Source organism: Pongo pygmaeus, chromosome 18 (assembly GCF_028885625.2).
Source record: "Pongo pygmaeus isolate AG05252 chromosome 18, NHGRI_mPonPyg2-v2.0_pri, whole genome shotgun sequence".
Classification (NCBI taxonomy): domain Eukaryota; kingdom Metazoa; phylum Chordata; class Mammalia; order Primates; family Hominidae; genus Pongo; species Pongo pygmaeus.
This window is the reverse complement of record NC_072391.2, coordinates 83,863,048-83,881,011: the sequence shown is the minus strand read 5'-3', so window position 1 is coordinate 83,881,011 and position 17,964 is coordinate 83,863,048. Positions and strand designations below refer to the sequence as shown.

The 17,964-nt window shown below is 47.8% G+C and overlaps 2 protein-coding genes across 3 annotated transcripts in view; one reads left to right on the top strand and one right to left on the bottom strand.

Moving 5' to 3' along the window:
• The window catches only part of MTHFSD (methenyltetrahydrofolate synthetase domain containing), a 465,469-nt gene that overhangs the window by 397,704 nt on the left and 49,801 nt on the right, over positions 1-17,964 (top strand). The window lies entirely within an intron of this gene.
• On the bottom strand, positions 13,150-17,902 carry FOXL1 (forkhead box L1). Its single transcript, XM_054453598.2, has one exon. The coding sequence runs from the start codon at positions 17,874-17,876 to the stop codon at positions 16,851-16,853; it is 1,026 nt and encodes a 341-aa protein (XP_054309573.1). The 5' UTR covers positions 17,877-17,902; the 3' UTR covers positions 13,150-16,850.

Here is a 17,964-nt window from a genome sequence, read left to right as displayed (position 1 = left end):
AGAGAGCAGGTCTTGCCCGTATCATGGCCCACTGAGAATTCCCATTTCTCTAATTGTGAACCAAACATGAACCTTTTTTCGACTTGGGAGCTCATTTATGCTTGGCAAAAGGCAACATCTCATTTCAAAGCCGGGAAGGGAAGACTTTAAAAGGTTTAAAACCCAACTCCAAAAACTCGTTGGACATCAAATAGCTTTTGAAACAAGGTTCTGATGAGTTAAGAGCACATGGATCAGAAACATATGGATTAAATTCCCCCTAAAATCCACATGGGTTTAAAAATGAAGGGGAAAGGGGCTTGGCAAATATCTTTCCAGTTTTATCAAACCCCAAGCATGTTAAAAACAGTCTGAGATGGTCAGTGAGTCCAAAAAGCAGATGAATTCATCCGGTGCTAATCGCAGGGCTAAGGAAAAGACCCAACTGAACAAGTTTGGAACATCAGGCTTGGATGGGTATTAGTTTTTCACTCCATCCAATAAGCACAGGTCTCCCTCCAAAATGCCAAAAGCCAGAAACTGAAAACTACAGCTAACGGTGCCATGAAGTCATTCTGGTCTTCGTAGCCACCATTGTTCTTCTTGGAGGCACGTAACTGCATTACAGGAAATCGCAAAAGGCAGCATTTCCACGTAGCTCTGGCCTCCACCTGCAATTAGAGACTCCCTCCAAAATTATTCCTGTAGCCGTGTATGGGAAACCAAAATGGCTTCCACCAAAAGAAAGTAACATCTTCGTGCTCTGCGCACCGGAGATGAGGCCCCGACTCAGCCTCTGAAGAAAGCAAAGCATGTGCCCTTTTAGAATCAAAGTTTGGACGCTTGAAGAGGTGTGTGTGGCCAGGCATGTTTCAGTGGTACTGTCTCTAAGTTCAAATGGCAGAGATCCACAGCACGTAGTGACCGAATGGCTTTTGGCCATCTCTGAAGCCAACTCCCATTGAGTAGGTGAGGAAATAAAGCCCAGAGAACATGGGGACCTGCCGGGAGTCACCCAGCCAGATGAACGGCAGCCATGCCAGTGACTGGATTCATGACTCCCATTTCCCAGGCCACACATAGGCTGGATCTCAGGAGTACATGCTACACAACTCCAGTGCGACATTCTAGAGCATGACTCCGAGAATCCCTGTGGATGGTACCCCTGGGGTTGTACAAAAAAAATGCACCAGTGGCCAACGCTTTTCCAGAATCCAATGCCAACTCTCACCTCTGTCTTGTCTGTGCTATCTGAATGGCAGCAGCCATCTAACCCTATTACTGAGAACCTGCCACTGAGACAGATGAGAATGGTGCCTTGAGAATGGACTCTGGCGCCAAACTGCCCGGGTCTGCCTGCCAGCTCTACCACTTAGAGCTGCGTGAGGCTGGGCAAACCACTCCACCTCTCTGTGGCCCAGTTGCCCGCCTGTAAAATGAGAATGGTAGCAGTTCCCGCCAGAGGCTTGCAGGAAGAATTGCAGGAGTTTGTATGTGTCAGGCTCTGAGTGCTCAATCGGTGCTTGCTGTTTTTCCGATGATGTGCCGGGCACTGCAGATACATGACCTCATCCCATTTAACCCTCACCACCACCTCAGTGTTATTAGCTCATTTAAGGGATGAGAAATCTGAGGCTCCAAGAGGCTGAATAACTAACTAGCAAGTAGCAAAGCAGGACTGCCAGACAGAGCTGGCTCCAGGGCCACTTCGAACCCCAAAGGCATATCTTCTTCAAGGCACACAGCTTGGCAAGGAGGAGTGAAGCTTTCAGCTCAGCCCTTCTGCTGGTTCTCAGAGCAGTGAGCAAACAGCACAGCCAAACACTATCCCCTATCCCACTCCAGAGCCTTGGGCTCGTCTTAGCTGACCACAGGCACAGAGCTGAGAGGAGGGGAGAGTCCCCACCCAGCACACAGGAAAGAGCCCTGTTTCTGTGTCCTCCCAGCCATGTACCCTTGAGCCGGTGACTTCACTGAGCCTCAGTTCCCTCATCTGTAGAATGGGCCTACTGTTAGCGCTTACCTCACAGGCTTGGGAAAAATAAATGACAGAAGATCTGTCCGCTCTCACTGGGCAGGATTCCCAGCACATGCTAATTGCTGGGTAATTGTGAATGCTCATGACTATGTGGTCTCCTGGGCATGTTCCAGCCTCCACCCCCAGAAGTACAAAATATCTCCATAACACGGAGTCCGGCAAACTCAGTGTTCTTTCTGCAAACCATCTCCACTGCATCCCTTCGTAACCAGCTTCCTGTGCGCTAGAACAGGTCCAGGATTGGGGCACAGAGATGCAAAGAAATGCTAGTGTTCCTGTTGCCTGGGGATCGCCACAGACATCTTTGGGTGTGTCTTCATGGGCGTGTCAGGTGTCTGGCGGTTGTTATGTCTGTGAATGTGCAGGTGGCTGCAGCTAGTCACACTTCAAGATCTGAGACCGAATGAATCACCGCCATTCTAAGGCGTCACCAAGGTTGGGGCCACATTGATGGGTGATGTTTTCTGTCCAGCCTGATGGATACACTTAGCCCACCTCAATCTCAGTTTTTTTCATCTGCAAAGCAGAGACAATAATACCTACTTCTAAAGGGTGGCACCAAAAATCTAGCAAGTACCCAGTCCTTTCCATTCCCATGGTTGGACACTCTCCCTCAATCCACAATGCAGCCTCCCACAAAAAGCCAAGAACATGGCAGGTTCAGACCATGAGCACTAGGATGAGTCCATCCCCTGGGCTCCCTGAAGATGAAAAGAATCGCTTTACTACATCAAGATCACAAACCTATTACATGTTTAAACCCAAAGAGGGGTCCCGGGCCCTTTGAAGCCAAGGTAAATACAACTGCTTAACAGCTTCTTTTAACTATCCAATGGGAACCGAGTTGTTTAAATGGATTCACGTTGCTGGCAATCTCTTTTTGCAACATGGTATTTGTTAGAAATCAGGATTTTACTTAACTAAATGTCTTGCGGTTGCCTCCACTTTGTTTCTTAACGGGGTTCTCTTTATGTGAGTTTTCTTTGGCTTCGCAATAGAAGAATAACAGATTCCTTTTGAAGTTTTTTATTGATGAATGAGCTGCTATAAATAACCCTTCATGGCAGCCGCCAGATCTCTGAAGTTTTCTCCGGAATAATAGTAGCAGTGGGAATGAAGGGCAATTTACAGCAGCGTGTCGTGAAATAGTTTAATGGGCTTCATACTGTTTAACTTAATCTTTACAGATGTAAAAACAGAAATACAATTATTTTAACAACTATTATTACATATTGCTTTGCTAATGAAAACAAAAGCTTGGGAAGCACTCGGAGACACTGACTCAAGAACTCAGAGGATAGTTTTAAAATGGAGAGGAGGGGAGGGTGCTGGGAGGCTGGCAGGGATCTCCCTCCATTTGAGGATAGATTGAGTCAAAGGTAGAAGTTCTAAATCCCCCCAAAAGCCTCTTTCTGCCCCCTAGTTTTGCCACACACAGACACACACACACGCACATCATAATCATGTACCCATGCAGAGCACAGCATCTCTGGCCTGACTTCAAGCTCAGCTCTGCGATATAAATTAGGGGCCCCATGAAGAATTTTTGTTGCCGGGAAAGACAGCCACTTGCTCTTAATGGAGCTCGAAGGACTTTTGCTGTTTCTCCCAGTCCCCAGTGGCCACCTCCCCTCCTTGTTCCTATCCCATTCTCCAACCCCCTTCATCACAGCTCCAGCTCCCCGAGGGCATCCTTCTCACCAAAGGGGAAGGGGACACAACTCTCTGGAAATCCTGTAAATCCAGAGTTTGAATCTGCAGTTTGAAAGTTTTCCCTGTCCCTCTGGGAAGTTGTGGAGACAAAAAACCAAGCCCCTGGGTCTTGTCCATGGTGGTGTAAATACTGCTCTGCTCTTTTATTCTTCAGGGAGGTCTTCCAGAGTTGAGAATTGCCATCCGGTTAGCATTTTAATATGAGGTAAGCCGAAACCCACTGCACCCCAGACTGGGCACTGGGAACCCCCCGTCGGCCCTGACTATAAGATTTTGTATCTTAGGGGAGTTCATTTCCCCCCACTGCCCCTCAGTGAGGTTCTCTCCAGTAAAACTAGGAGGTTGTCTGAATTCTGAACCACTTGAGGAATGACAGACTTGGGCAAAGAGAAGCCAAAACTTTTGCTATGAAAGCTTAGCTGGGAGCCGGTGGCTTAGATTCACAGTGAGCAACAGACTCACCCATGCAGCTACAGCAGCCTGGGACCACTGAAGCCCCCACACATTATTAGGGTGGATGTGGGCAGCCCCTTCTAAAAGCCAGTGCACAAAGGAACAACATAAAATTTCCCCACTGCCAGGGGGAAGAAGAGCCAGGCTGGGTCCCAATATCCCATTAATTCTACTGTTGTTTATGAATCAGATCAGCCCTCCCACCCCCTCCTCTCCAGAGCTGAGGGAGTAAAGGGGTGGGGGCGCCTCTGCACGGAAGGAGCCTTCAGAAGCAGGAAGGAAACGTGGAGAGGAAGAGGGCACCTTCACAAGATTTCACGTCCGTTCCACAAGCATTTATTGTCTATTACGCTCCAAGCACTTGGTTGTAATGAGCTAGGGACTTTCACTCCAGCAAGAGAGTCAGCAGTAAGGGAAAAATTCATCCTTTAGCAAGTAGTTTTGTGGCACCCACTGTGTGGCAGACACTAGGCTAGACGCTGTAGAAAAAAATGGGAGCAGCAACTAGAATAAACCTCTGCCTCCATAGAGCTTATGCGCAGCAGGGAGAGACAGATGCAAAACATATTAATGAGCAAATAATTACCTTATTGCCACTGTGACAAGTCCATAAAGAGCTGCAGAATTCCATAACAGCACATGAAAGGCAATCCAAGGGAGACAGAGGCCTCACTGTCCCATGCAGGGACCACTGGACGTGCATCTTGGGCACATGACCTGGGGCCAGTCTAAGCCAAGATGTGCTGAGCACAAACAATGAACAGGATTTTGAAGACTTAAACCAAAAAAAGTAAAGTAGCCATTATTTATTTAATTAAATTATGATGAAATTATAGTATTTTGTTGTTTGTTTGTTTGAGATGGAGTCTCGCTCTGTCATCCAGGCTGGAGTGCAGTGGCGCGATCTTGGCTCACTGCAACCTCCACCTCCTGGGTTCAAGCAATTCTCCTCTCTCAGCCTCCTGAGTAGCTGGGACTCCAGGCGCCCGCCACCACGCCGGGCTAATTTGTGTATTTTTAGTAGAGACGGGGTTTCACCATATTGGTCAGGCTTGTCTCGAACGCCTGACCTTAGGTGATCCACCCACCGTGGCCTCCCAAAGTGCTGGGATTATAGGTGTGAGCCACCATGCCCGGCCAATAGTATTTTGGATATGTAGGGTTAAATAAAACATATTACTAAAATTTATTCACTTGTTTCTTATTACTTTTTTTAATGTGGCTACTAAACATTGTTAAGTTACTCTTTTTTTGGTTCACTGGTCTAGGTCATAAAAGGCAGCCCTGCTTAAGAGGTATTCTATGCCCTTTAGCTTCAAAATCCCAGAGCTCTGTGAACTTCTCACAGAGAGATGAGAAGATAATAGAAATGTGACTTATACCATTACTCCATTCTTCAGAGTCAAGACCTCACAAAGAGGGATTATACAAGGTTTCTCAAACCTCAGCACTGTTAACATTTTGAACCAGATTATTTTCTGGTGTGAGGAGTGTCCTGTGCTTTGTAGGGTGACAGTGGCATCCCTCTGTCAGTCATGACAACCAAAACTGTCTTTAGACATTGCCAACTGCCCTCAGTTGAGGACCACTGTACTAGACCAGTGCTGGATTCTGTAAGATTAATGGCTCCCACCCATAACTGTGCACTAAGATCATCAGGTAAGTGTGCACCAACCTCGAGCCAGATACATCAGAATCTCTGAGGGTAGGGTCCACGTATCACATTTTGCTAAGTTCCCTAGATGGTTGTGATGTGCCGTGCAGACCAAGGACTTCTGTGTAGGATGCTGTTTGCTAAGAGGGTGTTTCCTTGCCTGTCTCTTTCACTTTATGAGGTGAGCCTGCAAAACTTACAAAACAGATTTGAGGCTGAGCTTCCAGGGGTGACTCCCTGCACTATACTGCAGAAATAAGCACCAAGGAAACTGCTGCCTCTTCTAGGATCAGACGCCTTCAAATCACACAGAAAGGGGCTGCCACAGCCATTGGCTCCAGGACCACCTCCATGGTCCACAGCAGCAAAGCCAGCATAATATGCCCTCCCCTTTGCTCACCTGCCTCCCTGAGAAATCCAAGGTTCACGCCTGCATGTCTCAGTGGTTGACTCCAGATGGCTAACACCCAGAGACAAGCAGGGCTTTCTTCCTGTTTTATGTTGGGAAGGTAGGATTTGAAGTACGTGAATCTATCAGAAACTGAAGAGTGTTTAAAAGATTTTGAGTAACCATAAATGTCCAAATTGCCTTAGATGGCTGGTGCATGTCAATTTGCTTCTCTAGTTTTTCCCACCAGAATGTGAGCCCTTGAAGGTCAGGACCTGGGTCTGGTTCATTGACATATTCCTAAGGCATATCACAGCCTGGCAGTTAATGGCAATCACTATTCGTTAGATGAGAAATGATAAACTATGCCGATTACAAAGACCACTAGGTACAAGGCATGTTCTTCATCATGGAAAAATGTAAGCCACCCTCTTCCTCTATGGATATTCCTAAAGGCATGCACTTCCTTTACGCTGCACTGAAATGTGTTTTAACATTTGTGAAACTCTAGTATGGGCAGCATAGAAGATGGTGTGAAGGACAGCAAGGGTTCTAGAAGAAATTGACCTCAATTTTTGACTCAGCCTCTTCCTGTATGCTACCCATGAAGTCCCACGCCCCAGCCTCAGTTTCTTATCTGTCTAATGGAGAGACTCTAGCCAACCTCTTGGAGTTGTTGAAATGATTAAATGATACGATACAGGGCAAAGATTGTGTGCTCAATCTTTCTCCCAAGAGTGTGGACAAGGAGATGAGGGTACAGGGCTTGTGTAATACCAAACAGTTGGGCTGTTTCTTTCAGCCCTGGACCCACTTTTTTATTCCTTCATGCTAAGTGGTTTTTCTGAATAATCTGGGCACTTGACATCAAGCCTTCCCTTAATGATGTCAAAACCACTGGTTCCCAAAATCAGTTACACTAGAATCACTTGGGAAGGTTTCTGAAATACCATTTGGGGTTGCAACACTGCTGCCAGCACCTTTAAAGCTGCTCCCCCTGCCACACACACACACACACACACACAGACACACACACACACAGAGTGATTTCAGTGCTTAGCCCAGATCGAGATTCACTGGTTTACACAGACAACAGAAGTCACAATTCTAACCAACAGTTATTGCTGTAATTTCAGGAAGGATAAAAATCAACCTGAAAACAGAAATAGATCCTGACAGGGCTTAGAGAGAGAAGCCAGCATGATTCCCCCATGAGAATGATGGACAGGACAGCAAAGTCACTGACTGGACCTGCCAACCAGGGGTCACTTGGCAGAAGTCTTTGTTCCCAATCCCTGGTGCCAGACACTACAGCAGGAGGTCAGAATGAACCAGAGGGCTGGGAGTGCTGGACTCTCAATTTCAGGACTAATTCTGAAACTGACTAGCCATGTGCCTTAAGAAAAGCCACCTAACCCTCTCTGAGTGTCCCTGTGTTAGTGTGTATGTAAGTGGAGAAAATGGTAATGCCTACCTCACATGAAGGTGGTTAAAAGAGAATGAGAAAGTGGATATGAAAGTTCTTGTACAAAATAAGTCTCTTTCACCTCCCTGTACATTTCTTTGCACCTTCCTGTGAATCTTCAATTATATCAAAATTAAAACTTTTAATAAATAAATATGTTTCACTCACCTGTCTCCATTACCAAGCTGTCAGCAATTAAAGTAAAAGAAGTGTGACTTGCAGAGTTCTCTGTCCCCAGTACTCTGCATGTGCACTGCACAGGCAATGTTGAAATGCAACTTAGTGACAGTAATGATGACAATGGTGGCAAGGGTGGTGGTGATGATGATGATGATAATAATGACGGTAATGGTGATGATGGTGGTGAGGGTGATGATGATGGCGATGATGATGATGGTGATGGTGATGGTGATGATGATAATAATGACGGTAATGGTGATGATGGTGGTGAGGGTGATGATGGTAGTGAGGGTGATGATGATGGTGGTGAGGGTGATGATGGTGATGATGATGATAATGGTGGTGGTGATGATGATGATGATAATAATGACGGTAATGGTGATGATGGTGGTGAGGGTGATGATGGTAGTGAGGGTGATGATGATGGTGGTGAGGGTGATGATGGTGATGATGATGATAATGGTGGTGGTGATGATGATGATGATAATAATGACGGTAATGGTGATGATGGTGGTGAGGGTGATGATGGTAGTGAGGGTGGTGATGATGGTGGTGAGGGTGATGATGGTGATGATGATGATAATGGTGGTGGTGATGATGATGATGATAATAATGACGGTAATGGTGATGATGGTGGTGAGGGTGATGATGATGGCGATGATGATGATGGTGATGGTGATGGTGATGGTGATGGTGATGGTGATGGTGATGATGGTGGTGAGGGTGATGATGGTAGTGAGGGTGATGATGATGGTGGTGAGGGTGATGATGGTGATGATGATGATAATGGTGGTGGTAATGATGATGATGATAATAATGACAGTAATGGTGATGATGGTGGTGGTGGTGATGATTGTTATAATAATGGTGGCAGTGGTGATGATGATGATAGTGATGGTAGTGATAATGGTGAGGGTGCTGATGATGGTGATGATGATGATGGTGATGGTGATGATGGTGGTGAGGGTGATGATGATGGCGATGATGATGATGGTGATGGTGATGGTGATGATGGTGGTGAGGGTGATGATGGTAGTGAGGGTGATGATGATGGTGGTGAGGGTGATGATGGTGATGATGATGATAATGGTGGTGGTAATGATGATAATGATGTTAATAGTGATGGTGATGGTGATGATGGTGATGATGATGATGGCGATGGTGATGATGATGGTGATAGTGATGGTGATGGTGATGGTGGTTGTGGTAGTGATGATAATGATGGTGGTGATAATGATGATGGTGATGATGGTGGTGGTGGTGATGGTGGTGGTGATGATAATGGTGATGGTGGTGACAATGGTGATGATGGTGATGATAATGATGGTGGTGGTGGCAATAGTGATGATGACAATGATGGTGGTGGTGGTGATGATGATGGTGATGATTACCACAATTACCATGGTGGAGGTAATTGTGGTAGCATTAACGAAATAAAAACAACTTAGAGAAAGATGATATACCAAAAGAAATACCAAAATACATTGGAGATACCAAGCACACACTCTTGGAGGTAGGATTACTACAAGTAATTGTGGGGCTACAGGTTTGTTCCTTTTTTACCACCTTTCTGAATATTATGCATTTCCTGTATGAACACATATAACTTCTATGGTGGTATTTTATTGAAAGAAAAATCTACACAGAATAAAGAAAAAGGGTAGTTGAGGTCATAGAAAGATGCTGAGAGTCTACTCTGAATAAACAAAACTTGTATGTAAATATGCATAGATGAAAAGAAAGAAATGATAGCTAATGCTGAGTATGTCTTCTCTCTACCCCTACAAATGCATCCAGTGGCATCTATACCTCACTGCAGGGGCTCTCAGCTCTGGTTGCAGAATCAATAGAATTGCCTGAGGAACTTATAAAAATACACTTGTCTGGTTTCACCAGAGGCCAAGTGAGCCAGGGCCTGAGGTTAGGACACAGATGCTGGGCAAATCCAAAACTCCCAGGTCATCCTTGGTGCAGAGCAGGTGGGAACCACAGCCTCATGGGTTTCTTCTCGTCGCATTTGGATGCCGCAGTGAACACCTCCCAAAATGGCTGAGTCAGAAATGCAACACACTGGAGATACATTTGTTTCTCTTCCTTATGCCACTGAGTGGCCCTTATGGAGACAGGGGGCAGCCATTCGCCTGAGAGTGTCTCCCTGCATGTCCATCCTTATCCCACAACTTCAGTCAATGCAGAATGTCCAGTACACTCAGGGTTCCAGAAAGAGCCCTGGGCAGTGCCAGTGATGAATTATTCATCATTTCCCCACCAGTCATGCTCTCAAGATGGAGGCTGCAGGACCGACTCAAAGTCCAAAAATGTGGGAAAGTTTATTTATTTCTGCAAAACATTCCTGATTTGTAATGTGCTTTCTAAAAATGTTCTAGCTGACCAAGCCCTGCTATACTTAGCTACAGCATTGAAAAGAAATACTCTTTACACTTTATAAGGCGGGCTATGAAATGCATGAGTTTAGGGAAAACTGCTCCTCCAGGCTAGGCCCTTTCTCCCCAGGAGAGGGGTGGAACCTCTGTTTTGGCTTATAGGAATGGTCTCAGTGCTGGGGGGCAGCAATAAAGAGTTGTATTCATTCCCAAGGCCCTTGAGTTCACAATGGCTAGACAGTCAGCCCTGGGAAGTCTCCTCTAGGCTCCTTGTACCGCCTGGGCAAAGCAAAGAAGCACCAAAGGAATGTTGCTCTCCTCCAGCCTGTGAAAATCATCTCTCCTTTGGTTTTCCTAAGATCCCCTGCCGTGTGTAGCAGCTTATTTTGCTTTTGGTTTCGTGTTCAAACGGTTGGATCATCTCAAGAGAGGAAACATGGCAACAAAAAGATGAAATGGATCCCAGCCTGCCTGGGCAGGAGGACTGCAGAAATCAGCCCCAGGAGCCTTCTGTTCCCGACAGAATTCTCTAACATGAGCAGCGCTGTTTGTTCGTGTTTTTGTTGCTGAACAGAGAAGTCATGAATGGAGACTAGAGGTTATGTCTGTATACAGCCCTAAGACTTAGCATGTATTGAGTGTTTTCTGTATGCCAGACATTTTACAAACATCAACTCATTGAACTCTGATGAGGTCCCGTGCAGGAGGAGAGATTGTTCTTCTTACTTACAGACGAGAACCAGGGCAGGCTGTTGTCATGAATGCATAACCATCATTTAATTTATGCCCCATTACAGCTCTATGAAGTAGTTACTAATGTTACTTGTACCCATGCCAGGAGTCAAGGGACAAAAGAGTTAGGTCACTGTGCCAATGTCAACAGCAAGTGAGGGCTCAGCTGCATTATTAGCCTCTCTCTGCTGGGCTCCGAGGCCACACTCTTATCCAGGTTAAGGAACCCTCTTCCGGGGCCACCTCACCCCAACTAGATCAATTACTGAGGGGTAAGGAATCAATAAGATGCAATTACAGCAATTGCTCCCATTGTTGGGTGTGTTGGGGCAGACCTGGAAGAGATGGATAGGAGATGGTGACCAGCTACCTGGGATAGATGAGAAGCCAAGAGCTCTGGGAGGCATGAGGTTCATAATACTTTCTGCTGCACATTGCAAAGTCATGAGCTGTTCCTTAAGGCTCATGCTGTCGAAGTCCACGTGACCTCACAAACTCCAGGGTGTTGTTCCTCACCCTTCCAAGTGGGCTTAACAAGGACACTGCCCTGGGGTGGACACCCTTTTTGCATCCCAACTTCTTCTGGATTGGGCTTGAGGATGCCCTTGCCAACATGTGGTCCACACATTCTAGAAGGGCAGGACAGCGTCAGCCACACAACCCAGTGAAGGCTGGGCCCTGTGGCTCACCCCTGTAATCCTAGTGCTTTGGGAGGCTGAGGTGGGAGAGTCACTTGAGGTCAAGAGTTCGAGACCAGCCTGGGCAACAGGCCAGACCCCTCTCTGCAAACATAAAAATTGTAAAATAAGCCAAGTGTAATAGTGTGCACGTATGGTCCCAGCTACTCAGGAGGCTGAGGCAGGAGGCTGGCTTGAGCCCAGGAGTTTGAGGCTAGTGAGCTATGATTACACCACTGCATGGCAATCCAGCCTGGGCAACAGAGTGAGACTCAGACTCAAAAAAAAAAAAGAAAAGAAAAGAAAAGAAAAAGAAAAACCATTACTACTGTGCACAATCACAGGCAGTCCAGCAACTTTTCAGACTCCAAGACATCCAGGCAGAGATGCATGGCCAGGGCAGGCCCTCTCTGGAGCTCAGTTGAGGCCGAGGCCCTGCCCGCCTAAGAGGGACCCAGATTAGTATGTACAGCCTGCTTCTCTTGGAAGCTTGCCAGATGGGAGATTCCAATCTTCTGGAACTCCAGATGCAGCCGCAGGCATTGTCTGGGACATCCCAGCCTTGGCTCTTGTACATCAAGGTGTGGTCAGGGCAGCGGCAACTTCCTGGTCCCAGCAGAAGGACCCCCAGTGTGCTGGTCACAGTCAGCTTGCCCAGCCCTTCCCTGGTCCACTCTCAGCCCCTCTTCACCTCCTCTGCAGGTTGACCCCTATGGACAGCATTACCTGGGCTCCCTTGCAGGCTGGGCTTCTGGCAGGTTTCAGCCCATGGGAGGAATCAGATGAGGCTGGAAGGCGGAAGAGGAGAGGTGGGATATTTCCCTTCCCACCTGTCTTCTCCAGCACTGTGGCTCCTTTCCACTCCAGCTCTGAAGGTGGTACCTGCTGCAGGCTGTGGGGGGCAGAGGCAGGATGGAGCTGTTCTCATCCTTGCTAATCACTGGCAGTTTCCTCCACCCAGCCCACTCCTCCATAAATAGTCCTTCCACCCTGATCCTTTCCATGGAGCCATCTACGTGGGTTTCTATTTCCTGCCAGGACGCTGATTCTTGTACCTAATGGAAAAAACAGGTTGGGACCAAATCTTTGTCCCATTGCCTCCCTCCACCCCCACTGCTAGTGTAAAGACACCTGAGTTGACTGTGACCCCCCCAGATTTCATTTGCACCCCATGGTGGAGAGCCTGAGCTTGACTCTACATCTGGCCTATAAGCCACCATTTGATTTGCCTAGTGCAATTGGCATTTGGATGCCATCTGAAGGGACAGAACTTCCCTCACCCCAGTTCAGCCCAAGCCCCACCACTGCCCGCTCCAGTGATCAGGCCCCACTCCAGGTCACTGTAAACACCTGTGGCCCCTGCCTGAGCCCTGAAGAACTCAGCACTGGGGCCTCTGGATAAGGACCAGCAGAGGAGAGGGCTTGCCACGTGGCTATTCAGGCATATTTAAAAAACTGCTTTAAATGTGAGTCAAAAGAATCTTACTTTTCCACAAACTCACGCTTTTTATTTTTAATGGACAAACTTTGCTTTTTATCATTTATGTTTTTCATTCTATGAAACAACCTTTATTTCATGGAAGCGAGACTCCAGCCACCATGAATCCAGGAAGTACACAAAATCATGGCTCTCCCCCTATTTTCTCACTCCCGGGCACAGCTGGTTACTGGAAACGTCACCTACTTTTGTGATGTTAACATTAACCTGCCAGGGTCTGGGCAGGCTGGCTCTGGCTTTCAGCTGTAACAATAATTATATGTGGCTAATTCTTTAACATACACGCGGGCATACACTCACCACTTTGAGTGAAATGGTGAAGACCACCATTCAAATGGGCACAATTAAATCTGAAAATGGCTAAACAGGTCCTGTTCAGGTCCTCAAAACTCTTATGGTTCATTGGAGGCCCAGGAGGCCGTTCGTTTCTAAAAGAGCCAGCAACTAGATGAGGCCAGGCAGAGCAAGAGTCTTTTGTAAAGTTCTCTGTCCTTGTGAACAGAGGGAAAAATTCTCAAAGCGGGTGTCTTCCACCATGTTTAAATAAAATCTGTTAGTTTCACTATAATAACATAGAACAATAAAGTTATCCCTGGTTCACACTACATAGAGAAACAAAACTATTAAGCTCTATAGAAATTATTATCTATTTTTAAAAACTATATAGAAAAACAAAATCTTTCAAATAGTATCAATACTTGGGTTAAAGTGAAAGGACTCAGTACTTGATCTGAGTCTCAAGTATATTCAAAAAAGATACATTTATGAGCATTCATGTACACAGAACAAATACACACACACACCCCTACACATTCATGTATATATATGTATATACACATATATAAACGTATACATATGTATACACACTTAGTTATCATACATGTGCCTGCCATATCCTCATTATGATCAGTGCACTCATACGTGTGTGGGTATGTGTTTGTGTGTGTGTGTGTAATCAGGGCTTGAACCAAAGATCATTTACAGAAGGCAGATCTGTTCCCTTTGTTTAGATGAGAGCAGAGCGGTATTCCTTCAGATTGCCTAAGAGTACAATGATAAGCTTGCTTCTGGCTCACCCTAATTATAGCTGAGATTTTGTTTTAATTAAGAGCTATTGATCTTATTGAGCCATAATTTTGAGCCAACGATTAAATCTGGATCAATAGAACAGCTATTCGGATTGGTAAGACCCAAAGCTCCTCTTTTTGGGTCGGGAGGAAGGAATACACATGAAATTATATAGATTTCATAAAAATGACCTCATTATCCATTTGTCTTAGCTTTTCTAACCCAGATGAAAGTGGGGATTAAATAGAATTTCTCTTTATGCATGTATAAACACACAAAGTGGATACATCTGCATTTTTTCTGTGTCATAAAAGTAACATTTGTACAATACTTTATGGAACAGTAACTTTAAAATATGATCCTTTTAAAATTGCAGTATCAAATTATTTGCTTCTTCAAAACATAGCCATCACAAATTAACAAAACCTCCCAAGATAACATATCAAACACAAAAAAGAAAAAGGAAAGATTAAAACCCAATTCAATATGGCAGAATTAACTCATCGTGCTTTCTGATATGGAGGCAGCTTCCTGGGCCCGGCATCCTCTCCACTCCTTCCCCTCCATCTGTGTGTTTACCCCTCGGAAGCCAGAGCCTCCTGAGATGCTAACACGACTCCCAAATATAATCCCAGTCTCCTCTTTCTTATTACACTATTTGTTTATTTCCCTCCAGTAATCCACTGAACTAGTCACTGAGAGGTTAATGAAAAAACAACTTTATTCACAGAGGCTGAGAGTTTGGGATAGCAAAATATCCAGTGACAGCCCTTTCGCTACATTTTCAGTGAATCACAGTGAGCCTGGATCTCAGCAATGGCTCCTCTTGGAAGTTCTTCCAATCAAGGCTGGCCTGAAGTTTCCCAGAGTCTTCCCACTGCCCTGGGTAGAACCCAGTCGTGGAAGCCTGGTTCAGCATGGATATGAGAATGAATTTTCCAAAAGTCACCTCTATGCCTGTGAATTATCCAATTACTCTGCCCGCCTGAAATGTCCTTTCCAACACATTGACCAACAGGCCCTCTGGATTCAAAGTTTGTCATCATTTTTAGACAAGTCCTGGAAACTATTTTAAAAGCGATCTTAAAGACCTCCCTCCCAGCTTATTTCCAATAGTGTGTGACTACTTGTGTCTTTATCACATGACATAAAATAAAAGTGACTTCGAGGTTCAGAAAATTGCATTTCAGGGCCTCGAAGATTACCCAGCTAGAGATGGCATAGATGTCGGTTGCATTTCCCCGAAGTTCCAAGCTGAACTTGGTTGTGAACATCTCAATGTTCTTAATTAGATTTTTGTTGCAGACCTTTGCGCCCCTCCCCAGACTGTCAGTCACCTCTTTAAGGTATTGATTTAGCATCAGCCTCCAGGCCTGCCTGGCAGGGCTGGGAGGGAAGAGCGGGCGGCTGCAGGGGGTGCGGGGGCCAGGAGTGTCTGGGAGATTCCTGCCATCAAGCCTCAGGTCCTCTGGGGCCCAGAGGGGCCCCTTCCAGCGGACGCCAGCACGTCCCCTTATTCTTCCCCCGCATTCATCCCTCTCTCTCTCTGCAGCTGCTTTTGGTTGTTTCACCCATAAATGTAGTCCTTCGTTATCTGTTTCTGAAAAATATAGCGACCACCAAGCCTGGATCTTGAAAAAACATGGAAATCAATACTCTGACATTGTCCAAGGCATATCCCCTCCCCCTCACACCCTTCCTCGTGGTATCCCTTGAAATATTTTGATCCCTTAAAAACAAAAGCAAAAGGATAGGACGTCTGCTGTTGTGGGTTACATAGCTGCACGTGTGTTGGCTAATGAGCTATCATAATGCAAGAAGATGTTATATAGAGTGCACTTTCTTTATAAAAATTGTTAATACAGGCGTTTTCAAAGGTCGATGCTTACAGTCAAGTATTTATGCAAAGAATAAAACATGTTCCTTTTACTACCCAGAAAGAAATTAAGAGAAAAATTCTCTGTTTAAAATAAAAGTGTTATTGCTCTGGGTGGTTTGTCAGCTTCTATACCTGAACATCGGTCATAAATCCTCATCGGGCCCTACATCTCCCAGAAAACCTGAAAACCCGGGGTCACCCCCGGCACCTCCACAACTTCAAGTCAGGAACAAACCCAGCTGTGACCACCCACCACCCAGATGGGCTCAAAACCAAGGCCTGAGCCACACGGCAACAGCGAAGCAGGCGACGGTCATACGGGGGTCCCCGGTCGAAAGGACCACACTGCACCTGTAAGGCCTGCCTTGGGTGGTCTGCGGGCCCTTGCATCCTCGGGAGGCGCAGGACCTGCGGTGGGCGGCTGAAGACCACACTCCATTAGACAGGCCAAAAGTCAAGGAATCTGCCGCGGTAGAGGTCCCTGCAGGGCCCACGTGCGGTGCCCATGACCCCGCGGGGATCTTTTAAGTCTCCGTAGCTGCTCCCGGTTGCTGGGAAAAGTTTGCTTCGCAGAAGGCAGGCGAGCGCGCCCACCTGCGCGCAATGGTTGGTAACACTTCCCTGAACCCACAGGCCGACCCAGGCAAAGATCATTTTAAAATCCTCCGCCGGTGGGAGCTGTGGCCTTTCGCTCAGCGGAGGCTCAGGCTGGGCCGGGAGAAGAACCGTGCCATTGTTTGCTTTACTGGAAGTGGAGTACCGTGTCGGGAAGCTGCAGGGGGAAATAGGAGAGGAAGGGGATCCCGAGCTGGTAAAAGCCGCCCTGGACATGCGGGTCGAGCATCAGGGAAGCGTTGAAAGGCGGACGGAGGTTGGAGGAGGCGGCCAGGAGCGAGGCACCCAGACGGCCGCCGGGCCCAGGCTTGGCACCCCCTAGGAGCTCGTCCCCTGAAGGCGGCTTCTGGCCCTGCCTTCCCGCCAGGATGCTGTCTATGCTGAAGCTCTTGGACTTGTCGGAGCTCTTCGGAGAGCTGCGGGAGGCGGGGCGCAGGGGGGACCCCGGGCCGTCCCCCGTGCGCGCTGGCTGGCCGACCGCCACGGCCGCTGCGCCCTGGGCAGCGTCACCGGCGTCCTCGTTCGGGGACGTGGTCCCCGGCCAGTGGAGGGGCGCCGGCGGAGAGGGGCCGTCCAGGAGGGGCGAGGGGCCCGCGGGCGCTGCCTCCAGGCGGGAGATTGCGGGGCCCGAGCCCCCTGCCCCGCTCCCCGCCTCCGTGCTGCGCTCGTGCGTCTCGGCGCGGGGCCTCTTGGCCTCCGGGGCTCCGGGGCCCGGCTTGGGCTTCCTCTTCCGGCGCCGGTAGTTGCCATTCTCAAACATGTCCAGGCAGCGGGGGTCCAGCGTCCAGTAGCTGCCCTTGCCCGGCCGCCCTTTCTCGCGGGGCACCTTGACGAAGCAGTCGTTGAGCGAGAGGTTGTGGCGGATGCTGTTCTGCCACCCCTGCCGGTTGTCGTGGTAGAAGGGGAAGCGGTCCATGATGAACTGGTAGATGCCGTTGAGCGTGACCCTCTGCTCGGGCGCGTCCTGGATCGCCATGGCGATGAGCGCGATGTAGCTGTAGGGAGGCTTCTGCGGGGTCTCGGCCCGGCCCGAGGCAGCCAGAGCAGCCGCGGGGGCGAAGGCCAGAGGCAGCCCGGGTCTCTCGGGACCGTACAGATACAGCATGGGCGAGGCGGCCAAGGCAGGCAGCCGGGGATCGAAGAGGTGGCTCATGGCAAGCTAGAGCCTGCGCTGCGCTCCCCGCAACGCAGGAGACCCAGGCGGCCTACGCACTGCGCCCCGCGGCGCAAGGGCCCTCCCG